Raw genomic sequence first — 24,742 nt, forward strand, 5'->3', positions numbered from 1 at the left:
GCTTCTCTTTCTGTCTCTTTGTCTCACTGACATTATCTCAAGTGTAAATAAATGTCTACATTATCCCCAAGGCCTCTCAAAGATTGTGTTTATCATAATTCCTTGATCTCTTAACATTATAGAAGACAGGCCACACTGGGAAATCTAGGAATATTGTTGGTATCTTGTAGGATGTCCTGGGGATGGAGATCTAGGAGAGAAAAAGGATGAGAGGGGACAGTTGTGTAAAGCAGGCACCTTGGCTCACATGCCTCTTGATACATTCAGGCTGATTTACAAGCATTTTTGGACACACCTGATTGTTTCACGGTTATTTTCAGTACCGAGTTAGAAATGTGAACACCTCTCCAACCATAGCTCGGTAAGAACTTATATAAGGAGAATCTTTTTAATCAAAAATAACATCATTTCCAATTAACATTAATCAAATTGTGATCTTTTTAAAAAAGAAATATCATCTACATGGCGTGTGTACAGGGACCTTCTTGTCTGCACTCACCTCCCAAGTTAAGGAGACAGCCTGGTTTGTTAGCTTGGCCCTTTGGTGGGGTGACAAGAGAAGTCAGAAGAGAAGTTCTGTTGGAAACAAAAGTGTAATTGCACTGGTGATTAGCAGCCTGCTTTCATTATCACAATTAAACAAAACACATGGAGAATGATGATCTACAGCAATTTATTTTATTCCTGCAATGTGTGTCTCTCCTTTATAGCAAAACCACTGACAACATGGTGTGGGAGATCACCTACTCCCTGGCCTGGCCTACCTCCCTGTCTTGGAGAAGTCTCTGATTCCAGAGGAAGGCGGAAAGAAGGCCGTGTAGGGAGAAGACCCATGCAGGGAGGAAGAGCACTACAATGGCTCCTCGGCCTCAAATAGCAAATTCTCAAACTGCTGCAGCCATCCGGTGTGACGCATCTGAGTCTAAAAAGTCCTCATATTGTAGGTACATATATCTAAGGTGGCTAATACAGTAACTCACTGTGGAACTATTGCCACATGAGATAGACTAATTTATCACATCCATATAAAATGAAAACAGACAAGCACATTTACTATCCTGGGTTTAGCATTTACCACAAGGGGACAAAGTTAAGTCAGGACTGGAGAAGATTGTTACCTTGGGGTCAGAGGCCACAAAGCAGAAGAGGAGAGGCCAGATGATAAGACCCCTTCCTCTGAGGAGTGCTAAAAAACTCACTTGCAGTCACCTAAAGCTGGTGGGCAGAATGAAGGAAGGATTTTAAGAAGATAAGATAAATGTACCTAGTACCTAGACCAGTGGTTCTTAACCGTGGCAGTACATAAGAATCACTGGGGGGAGCAAAAAAAAAATAAAAATAAAAAAGACTATAATCACCACCCCCACCAAGAGTTTCTGGTTAAATCTTGGGTAGGGTCTAAATGCCTGCATTTTTAAAATGGTCTCTAGGTGTTTCCAAGGTGCAGCCACCATTAAAAACCACTGACTCAGATAATCAACTGATAACATTCTGAGTATAATCCTGACTTACTTTTCACATAAAATCACAAAGAGAAGTGGGCAAAATGACTTAGAATATCACTGAACAGCAGAATTTCCTTGTGGTGGCTGAATGAATGAATGCATGAATACTGAAAATGTTAAAGGAAAGGAGCAGTGTGGAATTAGAAGGGAGCCAGAAGCAGGCCCTTCTCCCAAGTTGGCAAACCAGAAGGAGGTGGTAGGAGCACATTTATATTAGAAGGCTGGTTGGAGGCAAATATTTCCAAAGCTGAGATACTTCTGGAAGGTTTTAAATGTGTGGTTCTCAACCTCCACTACATTCCCCAAATGCAAGTCATACATCAGGCTGACCAAACTAGAACCTCCAGGGACGGGACCCAGGCAACAATTATTGAAGCTTCCTGATTGATATTGATCTTCAACCAAGGCTGAGAACCACTAATTTAGATAATTGGTTATGTGCATTTTCAGTAAAGCTTGACTTATTTCTTTTTTCTAAAAGTGTTCTAGAAAGGTCAGAAATCTCCCAGTTTTGGAGACCAAGGAATAGGAACCAAATCAAAGCACGAGTAAGAGAGAGGCAACAGGGAATAAATAAAATAAAAATAATATTATAAGGTAATGTAATATAATATAATGGAGAAAAAGGAGACATGATTAAGAGGCTAAAGAAATCGAAGAACAGGGAATGAAAAAGCAAGGATTATAAGGAGGGGCAATGCCAACACTCAGGGTTATAGGGTGTCCACCCTACTCTCCCCCTCCCAATAATCCATCACTTCTCCGTGTAGATCTCCTGTAATAGCAGTCCATGCCAGGCAATGTGGATTGTATCAGATGTTGGCATGAAAAAAAACTCTCTACATCAACTCTTTTTTCCTTATGTTTTTTTTAATTGAAGTACCATTGCATTATAACCTTATATTTCAGGTGTGCGTATTAATCACCTTATCACTCTCCTCTAAAAGCATTTAAGGCTGTTTTCATCTCTGTGGGTGTAGTTTCAGTAGTCCAAAAAGAATGAAACAGCCCAAAAGGGTACTTACTTGGCTCTTCTAGAAAATTCATATCACAAAGCGTTAAGGTGATAGTTTTAGCAACGCTCCATATGCCAGAGCTCCAACATTGCTGTTACCCTGCCAGACTTTTATATGCAAATATGACTGTGAAAACTGTACCTCTGATATCCTGGAGATCCATTTTGCAGAGGTGACTCGACCCTTTAAAGCTTCTCGTATCTGAAAAGGAGTTAACAAGTCACAGAAGGAGTTAAGAATTAAAAGATTCTAAGAAGCTGGCAGACATAGAAAGACAAACACCATATGATTTTACTCATGGGTATAAAAAGAAACAAAATGAATGAACTCAACAAAACAAAAATAAACTTTTAGACCATAAGATCAAATTAGTGTTTGCCAGAAAGGAAGCGGAGAGGAATGAAATATTGGGTAAAAGGGCTCAATTGTACAGTGAAGGGTAAAGTGGACTTATTTTTTTAAAGATTTATTTTATTTATACAAGAACCGGGGTACAAGCCAGAGGCGCAGGAGGGTGAGAGGATTCACCAGAGACAGAGCGGGGAACAGAACAGGCAGACTGACTGAAATACACTGCTGAGGGGAGCAGCAGGCGAGACAGGAGAGGTCTGCTGCGCCATGTGGGTTGCTCTGCTGCCAGCGGGGATCAAACCAGCACTGCAGAGGCTGCGTACAGCTTCACAGCGCTGCACTCAACTGCCTGCGCCACCAGGGAGGCCCAAAAGTGGACTTTTAATGGTGAACTTAATGTAGTCTATACACTTGTTGGTTTACAATTACACACACCTGAAACATAAGGTTATAATGCAGTGGTACTTCAATTAAAAAAAAATTAAGAGGGGCCTCCCGGCTGCCCGCAGCCTCTGCAGCGCCGGTTCGATCCCCGGCTGCTCCACGGCCACCGGAGGAGGGTCCCACATGGTGCGCAGACCTCTCCTGCCGCCCGCTGCTCCCCTCGGCAGTGTACTTCGGTCCTTCTGCCTGCTCTGCTCCCTGCTCTGGCTCTGGGGAATTCTCTCACCCTCCCGTGCTTCTGACTGTACCCAGTGCTTGTATAAATAAATAAATAAATCTTTAAAAAAAATTAAGGAAAAAAAAGTTGATACATGTGCATGGGCTTGACAAATATTATGGCAAAGGATTGTGTTACTACTCAGGACCTGCTACTGAGATCTGAAGGTGTCAGTAACTTGGAGGTGCCATCTAGAAAAATGTGAGAGGGGGAAAGATAGGAAAGGTGGAGTTAGCATCAGAGAATCATATACAGGGGCATAAACATGAACTGAATGACTTAGAAATAATTTGCCACCACTTTGAGGAATCCTGGGCATAGTATGTTTTTGGACACTTAAATAGCACTTGAATGGTTGAAATTCCTACAATTTGTCAGTTACTGAAATCTCCTTTTCAAGAGGGCCATACCACCACTAAAAAAGAAAAAGAAAAAAGAAAGAATCCCACACAACAAAGCAAAGGCCTGGGGAACCAAGAAAATAAGCACAATAAATAATAATATTATGTTTAGTAACTACAAACTGCTTTTCACCTGCCATCTCACTTTATTCAAAAAGTAATCCTCTAAGATGGCTATTATTATCCCCACTTTATGACTGAGGAAATTAAGACTCCGAGATGAAGTAGCATGTAGAATCTGTCAACTACTAAGAAGAAGGGCTGGGATTTGAGTTCATATTCCTTGACTCCAGATTCTCCTGTCATTATCTCTACATCTCTCTTGCGTTCTCTTCTCATTTCTACTGCCCTCTTTCCTTCTGCCATACTTAATGTTATTCACCTTCCAAGTTAAAGTATGCCAGAGTGCTCCAGCTCAGAGAGACCTCACCCCTCAATGGAAGTGCAGTATTCTTTGTCACACTACGCTCCAAAGACAAAGGAGCAGTCCCTGGCACTGGGGTCTACACACTCATGGTCCACTGGGACATGTGAAGCCATACTGGAACATCTATTTAAGCTTTTTTCTTATCTTTTTTGGCTCTATGCACAAATTACTTTGCAAAGTAATAGCAAACACATCTGGGGATACATGCTCACTGTTTTTTATTGACCCTAAAAGTTTTAAGACTACTGACACATACAACTGTTTGTCAATCATGCACAGTTTCCCAACATCAATGAGTATCTTCTTTGTATATTGTAATTTTAATTGTAAGAGGTTTTGATGCTTCTAGAAGAGTATATGTCTCAGAGTTGTTTGCACATCTCACAACTTCTAATAATGGCACACAAATAAATAATAATGTTGCTGCTACTGCTTTGGCCACAACTGTTGGTTGTGGTATTAGATTAACAGAATGCGTAGACTTGTTTATTACCTTACATGTCTTCTGTGTGTTTTCAAATAGGAAAACTGGATTTTTTCCCTAAGCTAGAAGAGAACTCAAAGAAGCACTATTGTATTTGCTTTCCACTAGAAGGATCTGGAGTTCAGGAGAGTTAAGGAACTCCCAAAAGCACACAGCTAGTACAAGGAAATATCAAGACTAATACTTTCACATCTGAATAATTTTTATTAGGTTGATATGGTAGCTTCATAAAAAAATGAAAAAAACATTGTGAAATGCCTCTTTTTACAAACCTTGGGTATTAATTTAAGAGTTGAATAGTATTGATAGTGGAATGAATGAATGAATATTGAAGTAAAGGTGTTTGCATCTACATTTAAGAAGACTTTGCTTTGCTCACTCCAAGAGGCTGTGTAGTACAATGGGAAGAGGGTAATCATAAAAATTGAATAAACCTTTGATATTTTGTTCTTTTGTTTAATTTTCATTTGTTTCCACCAACCACTGCCTATACACACTCATTTATATTTAGAGAATTCTTTCTTGAGTCCACTACTCTGAAAGTAAAGGCCAAGAATAGTCTCCCAACTTCCCTGAGCTCAATCAAACATGACAATGCAAAGAAAAAGGTGCCAGCAGGCCTGAGTGGGCTAGGTGAAGGTGATCCCTAAGAAAGCAGCAGCAGCAGCTGTGGCTTATCATCCACTGTCTGAGATTGGCCTTGAGAACTGTGCTGTTTACAGCAAGGGGGAGGGGCAATGGTGTCTCATGGGGAGCAGTTCTGTGTTGTGAATGGGGAAGTATTGCTGGTGTGTAGCCTCCACATCTCCAAGTCAAAGAAAGACCTTCCCAAAGATAGATTGTGAGATTTAAGAAATCCCTTTCTGCTAGTTAAAGTAAGTTTCCACTGAGATCTCAGGCAAACTACTTGATCACACTGAGTCTGTTTCCTCATCTGTAAAACTAAAAATGTAGGAATACCCAAAATTGTCTTAATTCTTAAATTGTATATTTGTATATATTGTGTCACTGTATAGTGTATTTACAATGCTTAGCCCTGAAAGAGTTTGAAAGGTGGTAGATATTGCTTGCACTGTAAAGAGCAGAGATGTGTCTGTATAAATGACTGAGGTGAAAAGCTCTCAACAAGTTTCCCTTACCAGTGAGCATTTCAGGGCCAAATACTGATAATACAGGAAAAGCAACAAGAAGAATTTACAGTACCTTTGGATCCAGAATTGTTCCAAACACCAAGATAAAGAAGCCCTAAAAAAAGACAGATGAGGTAAGAAAATTCATTTACAAAATAACAGTTACAATAATAACGATGACTACCAGCATTCCTTATCAGTTCCTATTCTGGAACTGATAAAAATAATAAAAAGAGGGCCTCCCCGGTGGCGCAGCGTTTGAGTGCTGGGTTGCGAAGCTGCCTGCAGCCTCTGCAGCGCCAGTTCGATCCCCGGCTGCTCCCCAGCCACTGGAGGAGGGTCCCACATGGCGCGCAGACCTCTCCTGCCACCTGCTGCTCCCCTCAGCAGTGTACTTCGGTCCTTCTGCCTGCTCTGCTCCCCGCTCTGGCTCTGGTGAATTCTCTCACTCTCCCGTGCTTCTGACTGTACCCAGTGCTTGTATGTATAAATAAATAAATAAATCTTTAAAAAATAATAATAATAAAAAGAAAAATGAAATGAAACAATAATATGAAGACAATTGTAGTAAATATTTGACTCTTAGGCTCACAACACCTAGGTTTATCCATTCAATAAGTACTGATTGAGAATCTTCCATATGTCTACCACTGTTCCGGGTACTTGGGATACCTCAGCAAACCAAGCAGACCAAGATCCCTGACTTATATTGTAGGCATTTTTTTTTTTTTAATTTGAGCAAAAGAAACATGCTTTGCATTAATCAGGAGTTGGTTATCTCACCAGAATATACTGGTCCATGAAAGAATCAGAGGAGAAAAGATGTCAGCCAAGACCTGAGTAAACCATACCTTCAAGAGAAATTTTGTCTAATGAAATCATCCTCTATCACCTTTTTGAAAGTTGAATCTTTGAGATCCCTTTTCCTTATCTGAGGTGGTTTCTTTTCTTCTTTTGGGGTGGTTTTGTGCTGATGTGTATTTTAAAAAAAAAAAGGGCAAAAACTCAAATGGATCATATAGTGGAATTATCTCCTTTTAATTTTAATGGGGTCTTTGTATGGATACGAGATATGTGAGTTACTCAATCTGCTAATATCTTTTTTGGCACAACTGTTTCTGAGCACTTATTCTGTGTTTAAAATCTTAATCTTTTATGTCTTTATTTTTGTGAGGATTCATGAACTTGAATTTTCTTTGCAAGTTTCATAATGGCCCCTGGTTGTGAATGGCAGATGGATATCCAGAGTGTTAATGGAAGCTGAGCATAGCTACTTTTCTTTTGCCATTATTGATTGTTCAGGAACTGCAAGGCTGTTGTCCACTGCCCAACACGTCCTCTCACTCTTTCACGGAACATTGTATTCTGGTGAGATAAGCACCGGCCTGTTAAAGCACATGAGTTGAATACAAATGGCACCGTAAAGATATTACCATCAGATGATCCTCAGCAGGCCCAATACCAAACCCCTTCCATGATTTGTAGAAATTCAGTTGAAAGGAGGAGTTCTTCACAGGTATCAGTACAGAATCATGCAGTCCATCCATTTCCCGAAAACCACTAAAATACACATCTCCCTTCAGCCAGTCCAGCAAGTGTTCCAAAGTTTTGCGATCTATCTATCTATCCATCCGATTGCTTTTTTGTGTGAAGCCCTTAGTCTACAAGATAACTTATGAATTCTGTCATTATGTCTGCTAGAAAATGTCATTAACAGCCTAGTCTTTTCAATTACAAAGTATCATTTGCATAAAGATGTTCAGGACAAGCATCAGTCTGGGACATCCCAGTCTGGTTTTGTTACTAGAGGTACATTGTAAATCAGAATCACCATGAATTTTACCCAGCAATTAACTTTTCTAAAGATCTAGAAACCACAATTCTAGCCTATTTTATCCAGAATTGTATGTTCTGTTAGCTAAAGGATAAAAAGGAATTTCTTTCCTATAAGAGCTTCCATTTCTTGAGTTTGGACTACTTATATTCATATCGATAACATTTAACACAATTCTTGGTACAAAATAAGCACTCGAAAAATGTGGTGTCTCTGTGTATTTGTGTGTGTACATGGTTGTATGTGTTTGTGAAACATATATATATATATATATATATATATATAACAGTGAAATGTTCTACCAGATAATTTTTCTCTGGGCCATACCATTTTGGGAAAAGATACACAAACTATCATTCAAAAGATATGGATAAAATATTAGACATGTTTCATATCTGATTGAAAAGAATTCACTGTTTATACCTTCTTTGCATTTCTTTTAATTGATAAAGTACAATTTGAGCAGATAAATCTCAAGGTATTTTCCCAGGTCTTAAGGTATCAATATACGCTTCACTGATAAAGACTGAATATTTGCTACCCTCCAAATTGGTATGTTAAACCCTAGAACTCACTGTGATGATCTTGGAATTGCACCTTCAGGAAGTGATTAGATCATGTAGGCACAGTGTCCATGAATGAGATTAGAACCCTAATAAAAAAGAACCACAAGATCTCCCTTGCCCCTTCCACCAATAAAGTTATGGCGAACTGGCTGTCTGTCTTTGAACCAGGAAGCAGGCTTTCACCAGACAAGGCATCCGCCAACATCTTGCTTGGAATTCCCAGCCTCTAAAACTGCGAGAAGTAAATTTCTGTTGTTTATAAGCCATCCAGTCTGGATTTTTGTTACAGCAACCCAAATGGACAAAGGCAGTGCGTTTTCTCCCACCAAACCAACTACAAGCCGTGCCCAAACCTCACCCAGCCCACAGTTACTCCCAGTGAATACAAGAGAGGACACCGACTAGAAGTTCCTCTAGAAGTTATATATTGAAAGGTGAGTATTCAAGACAGCAACTGACTGTATGTAAGATTCCCTACTAAAGTTCCTTCCATGGGCGAGGACCAAGAAGTCTTTTTAAAAGCCAACTCTGGACCTTCTGTTAGTTTAGGAGTCTCTCATCACCCCCTGCTCACTGTCAGCTTCAGCTGCACCTCATCTCAGCCCACCCTCAGGCTCAATTTGTCCTGCTTCTCAGGTGCTTGTGTCTCCACCTGAGCAGATGCATGGCTCTCCTTTCTCTCCTCCTGCACTGGGCTTCCTAAATTCATATACAGGTAAATAGCAATATCCAATTCTCCTAATTTGCCTACCATGGCTGATTTAAATCTAGCAACAATGACATCAGCAAACATGGAGATAGGAAGAGATGGGCACATCAGTACACAGAGTTTCACCATACACAGGTACCAATACAATACATGCAAATGACTCAAGAGCTTTGCAAAAAGTAGACAGGATGTGATATGTTTTAAGTCTATATGACATTTCTGTTCATCTAGTTTATTTAATTCAAGTCTATATAATTTAACCTTTAATCACATCTGTGTTGACAGCCAGCTCACAAAATTCCTGAAAATATAACAGTCGATTCTTACAAGGCAGTACAAGCTAGCTTCAGCACGGTATGGCCTAACGGCTGGTACGGGCTCTGCCTTCACCCAAATGCTGCCCTCAACTTCTCACTGTCCCATCAGCTTGGCATTGAGATGGGCCCCACCGTCCTCCCTGCCAGGAGGCAAGGCAGAAACTGAATTGATATTACACGTTGATCCTATTTTGACAGGAAAAGGAGCTTATGGTACCAAAATACAAGTACTCAGAGCCTTGTCTGGAACAAATAGCTGAGTTGGCCCCAAGGGAGACGAGGAAAAGAAAACACCAGGGTGAGAGACATGAACAGCTAAGGGTTCATGACAGCAATGGGATAAGCTCAACAGAAATGGAGGAATACTAGATTGATCTCAGTCCCATCAAGCCTGCTGCATGAGTGTGAAGAGGACAGTTGATAATTTCTAAAAGCTATTCAAAAAAGTTACTGTAAAATTAATGTTTTTTATGGAAGAGCAAAAAAAAAAAAAAGATTTACAAGGTGAGGCATCTCTATATTGTTAACATTGTTCTCCAAGGCATCAAAATGTCTATTGTAAATGAAATTACTTATACTTAAAGCTTGAGAGAAAAATGAGAAATATTTGATTTAAAATCTCTTATTTACGAGGTAAAACATTTATTTGAAAATAAACATACATTCAAATTAAAAAGCTAGTATTTTAAAGGTTCTTAGGAAAATAAAGACTTTCAGTCAGTTGCGATCTACATATTTAGCATTAATATAATAAACTTCAGTTCCTTGGTATCTGTGATGGAAAATTTCTTTTTAATTTAATCCAGAAGGTAATTATTGAATATGGATCACTAAGCAATCATTAAAGAGACATTTTTATAAATGTCACCTGGTAAAATACTAGTGTTTACTTTTAAGTGAAAAATAAGTTGTGTCATATACATTGTTTTTAGCCTCCATAGTATGTGAAAATATATGCATATATAAGCATAGCCAAGTTGAAAAAGATACGTGTGAAACTGTGTGGCTTACATCATTAAAAGTAAAATGGTTTCCACCATAAAATATATAGAAGGAAATATAGGCGAAACACTACGTGATTTGCACATCAAAGACATCTTTACAGACACATCACCCAAAGCAGTGATAGTGAAGGCAAAGATAAACAGCTGGGACTACATCAAATTAAAGAGCTTCTGCACAGCAAAAGAGACAATAACAAAAACAAAGAGAAACCCCACCAACTGGGAGAACATTTTTGCACCCAACACTAATGATAAAGGACTGATCACAAAAATCTGCAAAGAGCTGATGAGACTCAACAACAACAAAGAAAATAACCCAGTCAAAAAATGGGCAGAAGAGCTAAAAAGAAACTTCTCTGAAGAGGAAATGCAAATGGCCAACAGGCATATGAAAAAATGTTCAACATCACTTGCCATCAGGGAAATGCAAATCAAAACTACCATGAGATACCATCTTACACCAGTGAGAATGGCACATATTAAAAAAACTAGCAACAACAAATGCTGGCGAGGGTGTGGAGAAAAAGGAACTCTTCTACACTGTTGGTGGGAGTGCAAACTGGTCCAACCACTGTGGAAAGCCGTGTGGAGATTTCTGGACCTACTAAACATAGAGCTTCCATATGATACAGCAATTCCACTCCTAGGTATTTACCCAAAGGACACAGATACATCAATTCCAAAGAACACCTGCACCCCTATGTTTATAGCAGCACTGTTTACAATAGCTAAGCTTTGGAAACAACCCAAATGCCCAAAAATAGATGACTGGATCAAGAAGATGTGGTCCATATATACCATGGAATATTACTCAGCATTCAAAAAAGATAAACACATGCAATTTGCAGCAACATGGATGGCGCTGGAAGGGATCATGCTCAGCGAAATAAGCCAAAAAGAAAAAGAAAAATACCGGATGGTCTCACTCATAGCAGGAATCTAGAAAACTTAAATAAGGGACCAGGAAAATGAATATAAGAAAGTGAAAATCAAAATCAACAAAAAACTATGAACCAGAGACACTTTTAGGGGGGCGGGGGTGGGAGGGAGGGATTGGGGTCAGAATGGGGGGGCTGCAATTGTATGGGGAATATAACAATAAAATTCATTATTAAAAAAAAAAATAAAGAAAAGAAAATTAAAAAAAAAAAAAGTAAAATGGTTTCCAGAGGTAACTAAAAATTCTAAATGGAAGAAAATAGGAGAAATGTGCACATTTCTACATATATAACAAGGTATGTACAGATGTTGATTATGATATATACCTGAAAACTATATTGTTAAAAAAAAGTTACTTCAATAAAAAGTTAAAAGCAAATAAAAATTCATATTTTAATACCTTCAGATACATACCTAGGTTTGGCAGGAGATAATATTGCTTAAAAATCTCAATTTCTAAACAGTAACAATGCAGCTTATTGTTATACTATTTATGATCTTTAAGTCATTTAATACTTGGCACATTCCCTTTACTGTTTCATTTTTCCAAACACTCTTTTAAGTGAGCAAAATAAGGTTTAGAAAAGTTAAGCAAATATCCCAAGAAAATGTCACACATCATTGTTTGCAATTATAGGATTTGAGTCTAGACTTTCTGGAATGAAAGTTTATTTCCTCACTCAATAGGCTACTCCAAAACCATTGTTTTTTTTGTTTTGTTTTGTTTTTTTTTTTTATAGAAATATGAAGCCACAAGCTCCTGATAACAAAACTTCTTCCTATGTCCTTTCACTTTAGACTTGGTCAGAAGCATTTAGACTTACCTGGAATGCGTTGAGCAAGGAGAAGATAATGTGGAAGACCAGGGAACTATTGTCGATGACTATGGCTATTCCAAATCCCCAGGTCAGCCCCAGCAGTGGGGTGAGGATGGCGATATTTTTACTGATTCTCACAATGGCTCTCACTTCCTGAAACATGGAGCTGCCAATGGCGGCTCGTTGGGTCTTGACAATCACCAGTGTAACTGTGATCAGGTTTACAACCACGATGGCCAGAGCTGGAACCACAAAGGCCAGGAGGGCCTTGGTCATGTCCCAATTCAGCCAACAAACTTCAGGGCGTAGATAGCCTTTACCAGGCTCAGTGACAGCCACCGTGATAACAGCAATGACCAAAGGACACCCGTAGCCCACTGAAAAGAGACATGCCACCAAGACTGACTTGGGCAGCGTATGGAAAACAATCAGGATCCCGTAGAGGATAAGGAGTGCCTTGGCAAGCATCCAGAAAAACACAGAAAGGTAAAAGAAATGAACAAAAAATGTCGCCGCCACACATGCATTGTGATTTGTCACTGGGCCACTAAGAAAGGAAGCCACAATGAACCACACATCAGCCATCAGCAAGGTGGCCGCCACATTAGCAATACACAGGTGGCGTAAATATGAGATCTCTGTCTTTGTCACTTGGGTCCAAACCAAGGCCTCAATGGACAAGCAAAGGATCAAGCTACAAATAGAAATACCCAGGCCTATGTACGTGATGTAAGTCAGGACTGGGCTTTCCAAGACGTGGGGTGACATAAGGATTGAGAAGGAGGTAAAGAATTTGCTTGGCCTACATTTGCACACAGCATGCTGGGAGTCTTCTCGAATCATTTTACAGGCCTGCTGGTCCCATCTGCTCTCTAAGGAGTGCCAGCCAACACACTGTGTCCTCCTCTCCTCTGACTTGCTGATCTTTTCAAAAATCAGTGAGATTCTCTGCAGCTCTTTGGGCAAAATGACAGACAGGACAAGCCCATTCACGGTGACATTTTCAAAAAGACTGGCTTCTAAGATGGCCCCCAGAGTTGGAAATGCAATAGTGATGACCTGAGAAGGGGAAGGCAACCTCCGAAGTTCATCTTTGCTGATCAGCACCTTCCCAGTGACTTCATTGTTGGTGTCATTCACTCTCATTGAAAAAGTAAAATTCTTTTCATTGATATCTCTGGATACAGTAGTGCCCATCGTATGAATGAAGACATCCGATATGTCAATGGGGTGTTTATTTATAAATAGATTTCTTGCAAAGGAATTGACAGAGTGCAGCAGGACACAGCTGCTGTTTCGGTCAGGAATGTAAGTCCAGTTTGAGATGCTTTTACTGTTAAGAATGTGGTTGGCCATGATGCTGTAACTCTGCCAATGAAGAACTGTATTAGTAGGGGGTCAGTCTGTATTTGCCAGGACATTCAATGTTCACTTTTATAAAATGTGTTCCCCCCAGCCAGCATCAAAGCATCCTCGGGAACTTCTTAGAGATACAGAATCTCAGGCCCCACCAAGACCTAGCCAAACAGATTCAGCAACTTAATAAGACCCCCATTTGACTCACATACCACTGCAGTTGGAGTTGGAAGACAGAGTTACAAGGAAACTCCCCTCCTCTTATTTATACAATGCAGTGAGCAGCCTTCACTGTGCTCATTTCCATCATCAGTTCCACCTCTCACCTGGGCAAAGCTAGGTGCTTCTCCTGGTTAGAGCACCCATTCTATAATTACCATCAATTAAATCCCCACTGTAGGCAGGATCTCACTAAGTTGGAAATTAAGCCCAAAAGAGGAAGCTACTCTTTATTATCATGTGCTTTGAAGATCAAAAACAAAAGAACTGGATCCAGTCTCATTTCACATTTGTGCAACAGACATGGATGACTTTTCTTTGCATTCGGTTATTTTTCATTTTTAGCAACTTATTCTGACTCACAAATAAAAATAAGAACAGCCTTTCTCTCTGCAAGTTATAGAATGTTTCCTAGAGGTTTTCAGTAGCTAAACTATACATTGGAAAAGCATACTCCAACGTCTAATCCAGCACTAAGTAAATGCTCCCACTAAGTGTTGATTGAACATCTTCCTTTGTTCCATTCATTTATTCACTTTTTTCTGCAATGAAGATTTACTTAATACTAGTTATTCTAGGAATTGATGATAGGGCGGTGAAAGACAGAGACCCCAGCCCCCATAGACTACCACAGAATGCTGAATTAATCTGCATTCTTTTCCTGCCAAAATGATGCTCTATCAAATATCCAAAGCACTCACCTGCATCTTGGCCTCATCTACACCTGTTGTAAGTGCTGTGGATATGTTGTGTAAGAGCTGCACAATGACAGCAATATTTCCTGGGATCCGGGGAGACTTCAGAATGTTCCTAATTACACAAGACAAATCCTTGGGACACTTCCGCATCAACATATCTGTGATGGTCTCAGACCTTACATTATATTCATGGAATGACGTATTTCCTCCAAATGGTTGACCCATATATATTTCTGTTGCCTATGAAGTGACAAATGAACATTTTTATCATGTTACTATTGTTTTAAAGGTAAAAGTAAACTTACTAAAATGTAATAATGGCCTGATAATACCATTGTCTATTGCATAATATATTTTCTATTTTACATTTTCAGAGTCACATCTGCAGCTAGATAACTTGACCAATACCGAGGTGGGTGTAAAGCCCCCCGCTTGCCAGCTGCCTACTCCTTCACACTGCCCCTCAAATAGCAGCTGTTATATTTAGCACACCATCTCAGACCCCTTCTGGGTGTATATATTGTATAAACTTCCTGTGCATGTCGGTAACATTTTTGTACCACTCAAACTTATTTTTCCTATTCCCTAGGGGCAAAGCATGAGCTATGAACATATTTTTAAAAATAGAAATTTCAAACTAGCTTTGGATGAATCAGCTGGAATATCAAGCTAGAAAAATAACTGAAAAGAATGACAGACAGTGTATCCCACAGATACAGGTTCTGAGTTTCACACTCCAGAGCAGGGATGGTAAAGTACAGCTCCAGGTTGCCTGTCTGTTTTTTGTAAATTAAGGTTTTTGGGGACTCAGCGAGCCATTCACTTAATATCACCTATGGCTTTTTAATGCTGCAACAGCAGAGTTAACTAGTCATGCCAGGGACTACACAAGCCACAAAGCCTAAAATATTTACACAAAGGTCCTTTACAGATAAAATTGCTCAAATTGCTTTACTAGCCCCCTTTTGGCCCTCGGGATCCAGCTGCCCCTTCACTATGTATCTAAAGGCTATGCCTCTTTAGAACCCATGTCCCTGCCAGCTGAACGCTTTCAATTAATATTTACAGAAACTCAGATTCCCCTGTAGCATGATTTCCAGACCACCTTCAGGGCCTGTAGGGGCCATTTCCTTAGTCTGCACTTCCATGGACACACCAAACCACCAGTGTGCTCACGCCCAGGCCTGAGAAGTGGCAAATGCACACAAGTTTGCAAACCTACATGTTGTTAGCCTTAGCTTTCCACTGCCTTAGAAGTGCAGGCTGGAATCTTGGATAGAAGGCAAACAGATACTTTATTTAGCAGTCTGCAAGCTTGATTTAAACATTAAGTATTAAGTATTAAGACAGATGGTCTTAAGTATTAAGACAGATGTAGGTGGGTCCCTGAAATTTTTGTTGAAGTCACATTACAAGATAACCTTAAATTTCAGCTGTGCATCATTAAAAATCAGACAGAGAAAGACAACTAAACACCATGTGGCTTCATTTATGTGGTATATAAAGAAACGAAACAAAGAAATGAACTAAATATAACAAAAATAAAAGTTCAGTCTGAATCTTTGCTTAGGTTGCTCAAATGAGGGGTGAGTCTGGTGACAGACCCCCGTATAGGCAGGCTTTTGAATTTTGCCCAGGGACTTCAGGAATGGCACCCACTGAGCTCCGTTGAACCGTGCTCCAAACAGGGAAAGAGAGAGTTCTTAGGGAAAAAGAAATACTAACAAGGGCTTCTCTGGTGGTGCAAAGGGTTAAGACGCAACCTATGAAGCTGTCCACAGCCACTGCAGTGCTGGTTCGATCCCCGGCCAGGGAGCTACCCACATGGTGCAGCAGACCTCTCCTGTCTCCCCACTGCTCCCCTCAGCAGTGTATTTCAGTCAGTCTGCCTGTTCTGCTCCCTACTTTGTCTCTGGTGAATCCTCTTACCCCTCATGCCTCTGGCCTGTACCCCAGTTCTTGTATGCATAAATAAATAAATCTTTATTAAAAAGAAATACTAACAGACTCAAGACAAAGTCAGGAGTCAAACTTCAGAAAGCTCCTAGTAGAAAAGGAGAAAAGGAAACAAAAGGAGAAGAAATAACATTTAACCTGATTGTATTTCGTAGAACTGGATTTTTTTTAATTACTGAAGTATGCATGGACTATGTTCATTTGTTTGATGATGAAGTGTTCCCCTTTAGGCCAACTGGCTTCTCATGCTTTCATGAGCACAGAATTCAGCCCTGGGACCTAGATAAAATACAAATTCTGATTCAGCAGTCTAGGGTGGAGCTCAAATTCCACCATCTGCAAGTTCTTGGTGATTCCAAGCTGCTGGTCAGGGCAGGACATGTTGAGTAGCAAGACTTTGGGGTTCTTAAACAGTTAAAAGGAAAGATGGAGGGTGGCTGCTGCGATGATTCTAGACAGTGACCCAGCTTTTACCCAAAAGATGGGTTCCTGTGTTAAGAAAGAGTGTGGGATACCATCTCACACCAGTGAGAATGGCACATATGAAAAAAACTAGCAACAACAAATGTTGGCGAGGGTGTGGAGAAAAAGGAACTCTCCTGCACTGTTGGTGGGAGTGCAAACTGGTCCAACCACTATGGAGAGCTGTGTGGAGATTTCTGGACCTACTAAACATAGAGCTTCCATATGAGCCAGCAATTCCACTCCTAGGTATTCACCCAAAGGACACAGAAACATCAATTCCAAAGAACACCTGCACCCCTATGTTTATAGCAGCACTGTTTACAATAGCTAAGCTTTGAAAACAGCCCAAATGCCCAAAAATAGATGACTGGATAAAGAAGATGTGATACATATATACCATGGAATATTACTCAGCATTCAAAAAAGATAAACACATGCAATTTGCAGCAACATGGATGGCGCTGGAAGGGATCATGCTCAGCGAAATAAGCCAAAAAGAAAAAGAAAAATACCGGATGGTCTCACTCATAGCAGGAATCTAGAAAACTTAAATAAGGGACCAGGAAAATGAATATAAGAAAGTGAAAATCAAAATCAGCAGAAAACTATGAACCAGAGACACTTTTTGGGGGGTGGGGGGCGGGAGGGGAAGGATTGGGGTCAGAATGGGGCGTTTGCAATTGTATGGGGGAATATAAAAATAAAATTTATTATTTTTAAAAAAAAAAAAAGAAAGAAAAAGTGTGGCGGGCAGGATCACAGACTTTCAGATGCCCAGAGTTAAGAACACCATTCTCCTGGAGAGACAAGAGGGTAGGTGGTTGTTTATGTATTAATATACCAAACAGAAATACATACAACCCTATCTCAGCTCTTCCCCTCTCTTGCTGAGATCAATAAGCATTGCTAATTGGGTTTCCACTTTGCATGTGAGAGAAAAGATATTACCTCAAAGATGTTGAACTCACTAAGAGTCCGGCAGGTCTCAGTAATCTTCTGCCATTTCTTTTGCCTGCATGAAAACCCCATGCTTCCCTGAGTTTCTGGAGGGCAAGTCTGACTGCAATGGGAATTGTCCAGACAGATACCATCACATACACCTGCAGAGGCAAAAAGACATTGGTGTGAATGGATGGTCTGGGCTCTGAGCTGCACAAGCCAATCACTAAGGTGTCACGGCAGGAAAGCACATAAATCCTGTGGGCATTCAGTGTCTTTTCGTGTAAAGTGGAGGGAGATTGAAAAAGATCCATGGTTGTCATATATTATATATTTCAGTGACAAACTCCTATTGCTTTCAACAAATCTTATCCTGACCTCTAATGCATAAAAGAGATAAAAGGAGAACTGCCCAGTTGAAATGGGAGTAAAGAGCCCACAGTTCAGTCCCCTAGATGATGCTCAAGCCACAAAGGGACCCACTGAAGCACTTGCTCAGAAGCCTAGAGCTCCCAGAGGACAGTCTGAAGTCACCACACCTGATGTTCTTTCTCTGAGCATCTTCCCAGCTCCAGAACATTATAATGAACTGTCATCAACAACTTTGCACTGACCTGTGCCAGTTTGAGTTGGAGCAATCCAAAGGAGTTATGGCAAAGAACTCTCAGACCAGATGGAGCAGAGGCTGCCGGGAGAAGAAGGAAACAGGGGTCGAAGGTACAGTTCAAAAGAGAAAAGTAGAAAGAATCCAAATGCAAGCCATCAAGGAGTGCAGTCAGCCAAGACATAAGACAGGGGCTGAGCCCCCCTGTTATGATAGGTGAACAGCAAAGCTTCCTTTTGATTAGTAACTGCTGCTGACATACCTTGTGGCCTGACAGACACCTTCTCCTTGCTTCTGCTGGCAGCCTAGAGAAAGAAAATCAAAATTCACATCAAAATTGATTACCTATTTGCAAGCCCAAATTCTTTAATCATAAACTAACGACCACATCTGAACCAGCTATGAAGTCAGGGTGGTCACCCAGCGCTCAGACGAAGAACATGGACTGATGACCCATTTTGCCCTTCAGCCTGGACAGCACACTCACTGCTGCTGAGCAGGAGCCCTCCTTCCCCTGCAATCTGTATTCTATCCAGGAGATGCAGCCTGAGCAAAGGTGGACTTACTGGGAAGTTAATGAAGAATCTCTTTGCTTTTATGGGCCCCTTCAAAGCCCCAGAAGTCAGTTCAGCAATGTCCTCACATCATTCTACATTTTATTAAATTTTCCAAAGCAAAATAGTTTAACCACCATCTGTTCAGATCATTATTTTTTGCCATCCAAATTTTTTTTTTTGCCATCCATTATTTTTTGCCATTTTTGCTGGAACTGGTTATGGATTTGGACAAGTAGAAGTTGAGTTGGGAATACATTTACTTTGGATTTAAATACATACCTCTGTAGTTTATAGTTGTTTACACATTACAACAAAGACATCAACAGAAAAGTAGCATTAAGTCTACGAGTATCTGCAATTAGTCACAGAACAAGAAAAGTGTCTTGGTACCTTGCAGCTCATATATGAAAGGAACATATGAGAGGTTTCCCCAATTTTGACAAGAAACCTACATAGTTACAGGGCATTATGAACAATGCATTGAGAAGCTGGAAGATACTTTCCCAAACTATAATAATAATAAGAACAACCTCAATCAGAAATGCTAAAGGAGAAACTGAATATACTTTCCCTTGGCTCTATAGAAAATGAATATTACAAAATTATCAACATGCAAATATGCAGCCAGAAATGTAGGAATAAAATGTGCCGAAATTATGAAAATATTATTTTACTGAATAATGCTGATTATTGAATGCATTGCTCTTTAAGTTTTTTAATTTGAAATGGTTTTTCCTTCATTTTGTAATTGTAATTTTGTATTATTTTGCTTTAAGGGAGATGCCCCCATAATGAGAATTCCTGACTTTCCTGGGTAGAAGCCCCTCTCTAGTGCACCCATTCAGACCGGATCAGAAACTTCATTGAGAAGCAGTATCACATCATGTACTCTGCCTAGGTTCAAATGGCAACAGCACCACTTGATATTTTGCAGAAGGTCATCTCTCTGAGCCTCAGTTTCCTCATCCATAAAGTTACGCAGGAATAGTAATGCTCTAATTGTATGATGTTTACCTCAGAGCTTTTTTTAGGGGAATAAATGAGATCATCCATGAAAGACACTTAGGGTAGGATCTGGAAGATTCTTTTTTTTTTTTTTAAAGATTTATTTATTTATTTATACAAGCACTGGGTACAGTCAGAAGCACAGGAGGGTGAGAGAATTCACCAGAGCGGGGAACAGAACAGGCAGAGTGATGAAATACACTGCTGAGGGGGTCAGCGGGCACGGCTGGAGAGGTCTGTCGCGCCATGTGGGACCCTTGCTGGTGGCCGGGGATCGAACTGGCACTGCAGAGCCTGCGGGCAGCTTCGCAAGCCAGCGCTCAACCGCTGCGCCACCAGGGGAGGCCCTCTGGAGAATTCTTTGTGCCACTGAAGATGTAGCTATCATTATTATTCTCTGAACATGAACATGAATTTATTAAAAGTCTATTACAAGAAAAAGTCAAGTTTGTCTCTTCTAAGAAATCTTTCCTGATCCAGGTATAAACGATACAGCTTTTCATCTCTGGATCCTGTTGGATTTATTTATCCATAACACCATACCACTTATTCAATGCTTGGCATATACTCGCCTGATCTGTTGTCTGGCAATCTAATCCTTTCTATATGCATATTAATTTCTCAATTGAGTTGTAATTTTCTTAAGAACATGAACTGGGGATTATGCTTCTTCATACCCCTACCCCAAGGAACTAGTTCAATGTATGACACAAATGTGAATATATATATATATAATGTATAATAACTATATATATATATAGTAAGTATGTTTGTATCTAGTGACATATGTGCATGGGAGAAAGCAGTACTGAATACAATGAGTTGTTCTTCTACCTGAATTGGCTAAATTTTATTTAAGCAGAGCATACTTTGAAAAGATGCCTCATACTTAGAAAAAAATTCCTAATTACAAAATATATTCATTTTGTAATTCTTAATTACAAAATGCATTCATTTATTATATTCATGAAAGAGAAAGAGAGGCAGAGAGCATGCCAAAGATAAAGATTGATTCTTCCTGTCTGTGCACCAGAAGTTTACTTTCCAGTGACTGGGGAAAGCCAAGTTCCAATTACTTCAACTTGCATTCCAAGATCTAAGTCACTGGGAAAGATACTGGAAATTGAGTGATACGGCTGTGTGACTAACAACTGGGATTTATGTCCCTTTCTCCTTCACAATAATATTTCTCTTTATTATCAAGAAATAAGGTTGAAACTTTCATTTTCTCTACCAGATGAGAACTTACACAGACTCTGAATTGAGAACTTGAGGCCTCTCCAAGGTAAAGAAGGTATCTTCACTGGGGTTTCATGGCATACAAAGCACTGATGCAAAATGACTTCTCATTTCACAATCATAACATCAAGTCTTATTAAATACATAGAAGAGTTAAAGCTCTTCCACTGAACAAGAATGTTAAATGAGTATTTCTGAGTTTTTGGAAGATCTTATAGATCAACCTGCTCAATCCCCTTATTTACATGTAATGAAACTAGTCTTTGACAGATAAGGTGTGTCACTCAAGGCAAGGGAGTTCCTCTTAGCACTCATTGGGACAAGAATTCAACTTTCCTAACTCTTTTACCACTGCTCTTTCCACCAAGACAGCCTACATTCATCTAGAGAAGGCAGAGGAGGGTGCATGGGAGTTTCAGCTTCTCAAGATGCCCTATGTCTGCCTTTATAAGGCATACACCAATATACCACAAAAAAGCACTTAAGTGACCAACCCTGGGGGATATTTGGGCCATTAAACAGACTAAAGTGATGTCATAGTATATAATTAATCAGTATGTGGACAGAAGGTCTTGTTATCCTGTTTACAAGGAATTCTGGAAACTACCTTCTTACATGAAAGATCTGATTCATTTTTTCCTAGTTAATTTGCCAAAGTACATCCATATATGACTCCTTCTGGGCATTTCATTTCCAGGGTGGCATCTGATAAGAGCCACTTTAGCTTCAGATTCCTACAATCCTCAACCTAACACCATGAAAAAGACACGTGCAAACCTGTAACCTGCTAAACCTGCGGAGTCGCCTGCATGAGTAAGCAGATCAGAGGGGCAGCACCAGAAGCACAGCAGCCAGCAACTTGTAAATTGAGAAGAAAAGGATGGATGTGCCTGGTCAGGTGATATCCAATAATCAAGAAAGCAAAGGCAAGCTCCCATGCTCTGCCTGTTCTCCGTACTCTATCTTGTGTGAAAATGTGGATGAGAACATGGAGGGTGGAATAATTCCAAGCTGTGGGATTGGGATACCTCCATGACAAGTTCCTTCCATTGTGGTCTCTAAGCTCTCCCAGAAAGTAGACACCAGCTCAGTGTTGGGAATGAAGAGGAGTCATGGAGAAAATTCCCAGTCAGGAGAAAACTACTTAGAGAGTAAAGTAAATATTACTTGGAAAGCCAGAGAAAGAATTTCCAAAGTCATTCTTTCCCAAGGATGCTCTTGTTAATGTGGAAAGAATTAAAATGGAAAGAATAAGAAACTGAGAATCTGAAGACAGTGGTTCTGAACTTGGCCCTATAGCTAAGTAAGTCTGTAGGCTCAAACAAATCACACGGTACACTGAGAGCCTTAGTTCCATATCTATGTCTTAAAGCTCCTTTCAGATCTTGGGGTCAAATGTAACACTCTTCCCAAGAAGCTCAAAATAGGGCCTTCCCCGTGGCGCAGCAGTTAAGCGCTGGGTTGCGAAGCTGCCCGCAGCCTCCGCAGTGCCGGTTCGATCCCCGAGAGGGTCCAACATGGTGCGCTGACCTCCCTTGCCGCCCACTGCTCCCCTCAGCAGTGTATTTCGTCAGTCTGCCTGTTCTGTTCCCCACTCTGGCTCTGGTGAATTCTCTCACCCTCCTGGGCTTCTGACTGTACCCAGTGCTTGTATAAATAAATAAATAAATAAATATAAATCTTTTAAAATAAAAAAAGAAGCTCAAAATATTTTTAGTGTATTTTTAATAATTTTGTGTTCTCTCTTGTTCTCTCTCTTTCTCTCTCTTTCCCTTTCTGCCTATTTCTATCTCCTCTATCTCTCTTTCTAACTCTATTTCTCTATCTCCATGTCTTATTTTACCTTATTTTAAATAACAAACTAACATGAGAATTTACATGACTTTTAATGCTAAAAAGAAAAATATTCCAGAAAGAACCACAGGACTCATCACCCTTTAAAACTTACAAATAGTACATAAGCTCCACTCAAGTTAGATCTTGATAACTATCTGAGATGCCCATTGCTCCTTCCATCCCATCCATGGTATTCATTATCGAGTTTCTCAGGTGAGATGCTATTGCCATTGGAGGTGGGACAATGCACCATTGTGCCAGATCATTCCTAGGTCCTGCCCACTAAATGCCATTAATATCTCCCAGTCATTGTGACAGCCCTCACCACCCCCACATTTTCAAATGCCCTAAGGAAATATCCCCACCCTGCTAAGAACAACTGAAAACTTTACCATCTAAGTAAAGGGAGAAAGAGTTTAACATCTTTAAACCATATGAGCTTCAATGCATCTCAGGAACTTATGGAGATGCTTGACTAGAAAATAATTTGCAGCTATTATCTAAAATGGGTTTGGGTTACCTGTCATTACAATTTCTTCTGGCTGGACCATACTACCATCATTTCCTCCTCATTACACTCGAACTCAGATAACTGAGAATTAGTTAACTGATGGGTTTTACTTTCCCTTTGCTCTCCCCTCAAGTTCATCATCCCACCCCCTTTTCTTACCTGGCATAGTATCCTGCAGGATTCCGTGGGTAAAAGAAACACCAAGCAGTACAGCAAAAGCATATGAGTCATTGTCGCCACACAGCTGCCTTGCTTGCTTCTATAAAAATAAATAAAAAAGCAAAATGTCTCCAACCTGAACCTTCCAAAGTTCCACACCATTGCAGAACCCAGTTAGACCCAGTATGAGACTGGGTTCTGCCTCAGTGCTCTTTTTTCAGGCTGCCATGCTCCAGAGCTGGCATCCCTGTGCTCTCCCATTGACCTCACCAGCAGACTACAGGTGTGAGCATGGGGAGGCACCAGCAATTGCCTCCAGACCTCCAGCCTCTGCTCTCGGTTGGCATGTGACTCCTACTGTGGCAATCCCTCCAAAGGAAGCTGCCTGCTGGGGTGTAATAAATAACAGGCTGTGATTGGAGAGTGGAAGTGATAGTTTACTCTCTGCATTACACAGGGCTGAGAAACACGTGGGAAGCTCTGATGGAAGGCAAGCTGGGGTTCCTGTGTGCAAACTCAGTCTAGAAAGATCTTTTGGAGGAGTGGAGTAAGCTCTAGGCTGGATCAATTATCCTTTATGCCCATCTAAATGTGAAGCTGTATTTTGTAGGTAGCATTTTCTTGAAAATTGATCTTAAGCATGATCTATTATTGTTATTTCTACCAAAACTGAAGTCAAAGCTAAAATGATTTGTTGGCACCTAGGATGGTGCTGGGTATGGTGGGTACACATACTCAGTAACAGAAGAGGGAAGCAGAGAGAGAGGAGAGGCGATCAGGAAGAACTGACATTTACATTAGGGTCTACGCTCTCTAGATGATTCACATAAAGTGAAATTTTCAATTTTATATTTTAATAATTTTAATATTTTTCATCCTAAGTGAGATCCTTTTTGAAAGATATTTGATATTTATTTATTTTTAAATGGAAGGATTCAGAAGACTCAAATGTCATCAACAAAGGTGTGGACTTTTGAAATATTGACATTTGCTAATTAACCATTTTTTCCAAGAAGAAATAGTCTTCATCCCAACC

The 24,742-nt window shown here is 40.1% G+C and overlaps 1 protein-coding gene across 1 annotated transcript; it reads right to left on the reverse strand.

Annotated features, from left to right (window-relative positions):
* Window positions 1–528: 528 nt before the first annotated feature.
* On the reverse strand, window positions 529–23,793 carry LOC311167324 (adhesion G-protein coupled receptor F2-like; the record flags this gene model as incomplete). Its single annotated transcript, XM_084228220.1, has 8 exons — window positions 23,707–23,793; window positions 18,662–18,704; window positions 17,805–17,956; window positions 14,439–14,675; window positions 12,169–13,530; window positions 6,049–6,090; window positions 2,663–2,722; window positions 529–576 (listed from the first exon to the last, which is right to left on the reverse strand). The coding sequence occupies exons 1-8, from the start codon at window positions 23,776–23,778 to the stop codon at window positions 529–531; spliced, it is 2,016 nt and encodes a 671-aa protein (XP_084084346.1). The 5' UTR covers window positions 23,779–23,793.
* Between the last annotated feature and the right edge of the window lie 949 nt (window positions 23,794–24,742).

This window comes from Talpa europaea, assembly GCF_964194135.1.
Source record: "Talpa europaea genome assembly, chromosome: 2".
Lineage (NCBI taxonomy): Eukaryota > Metazoa > Chordata > Mammalia > Eulipotyphla > Talpidae > Talpa > Talpa europaea.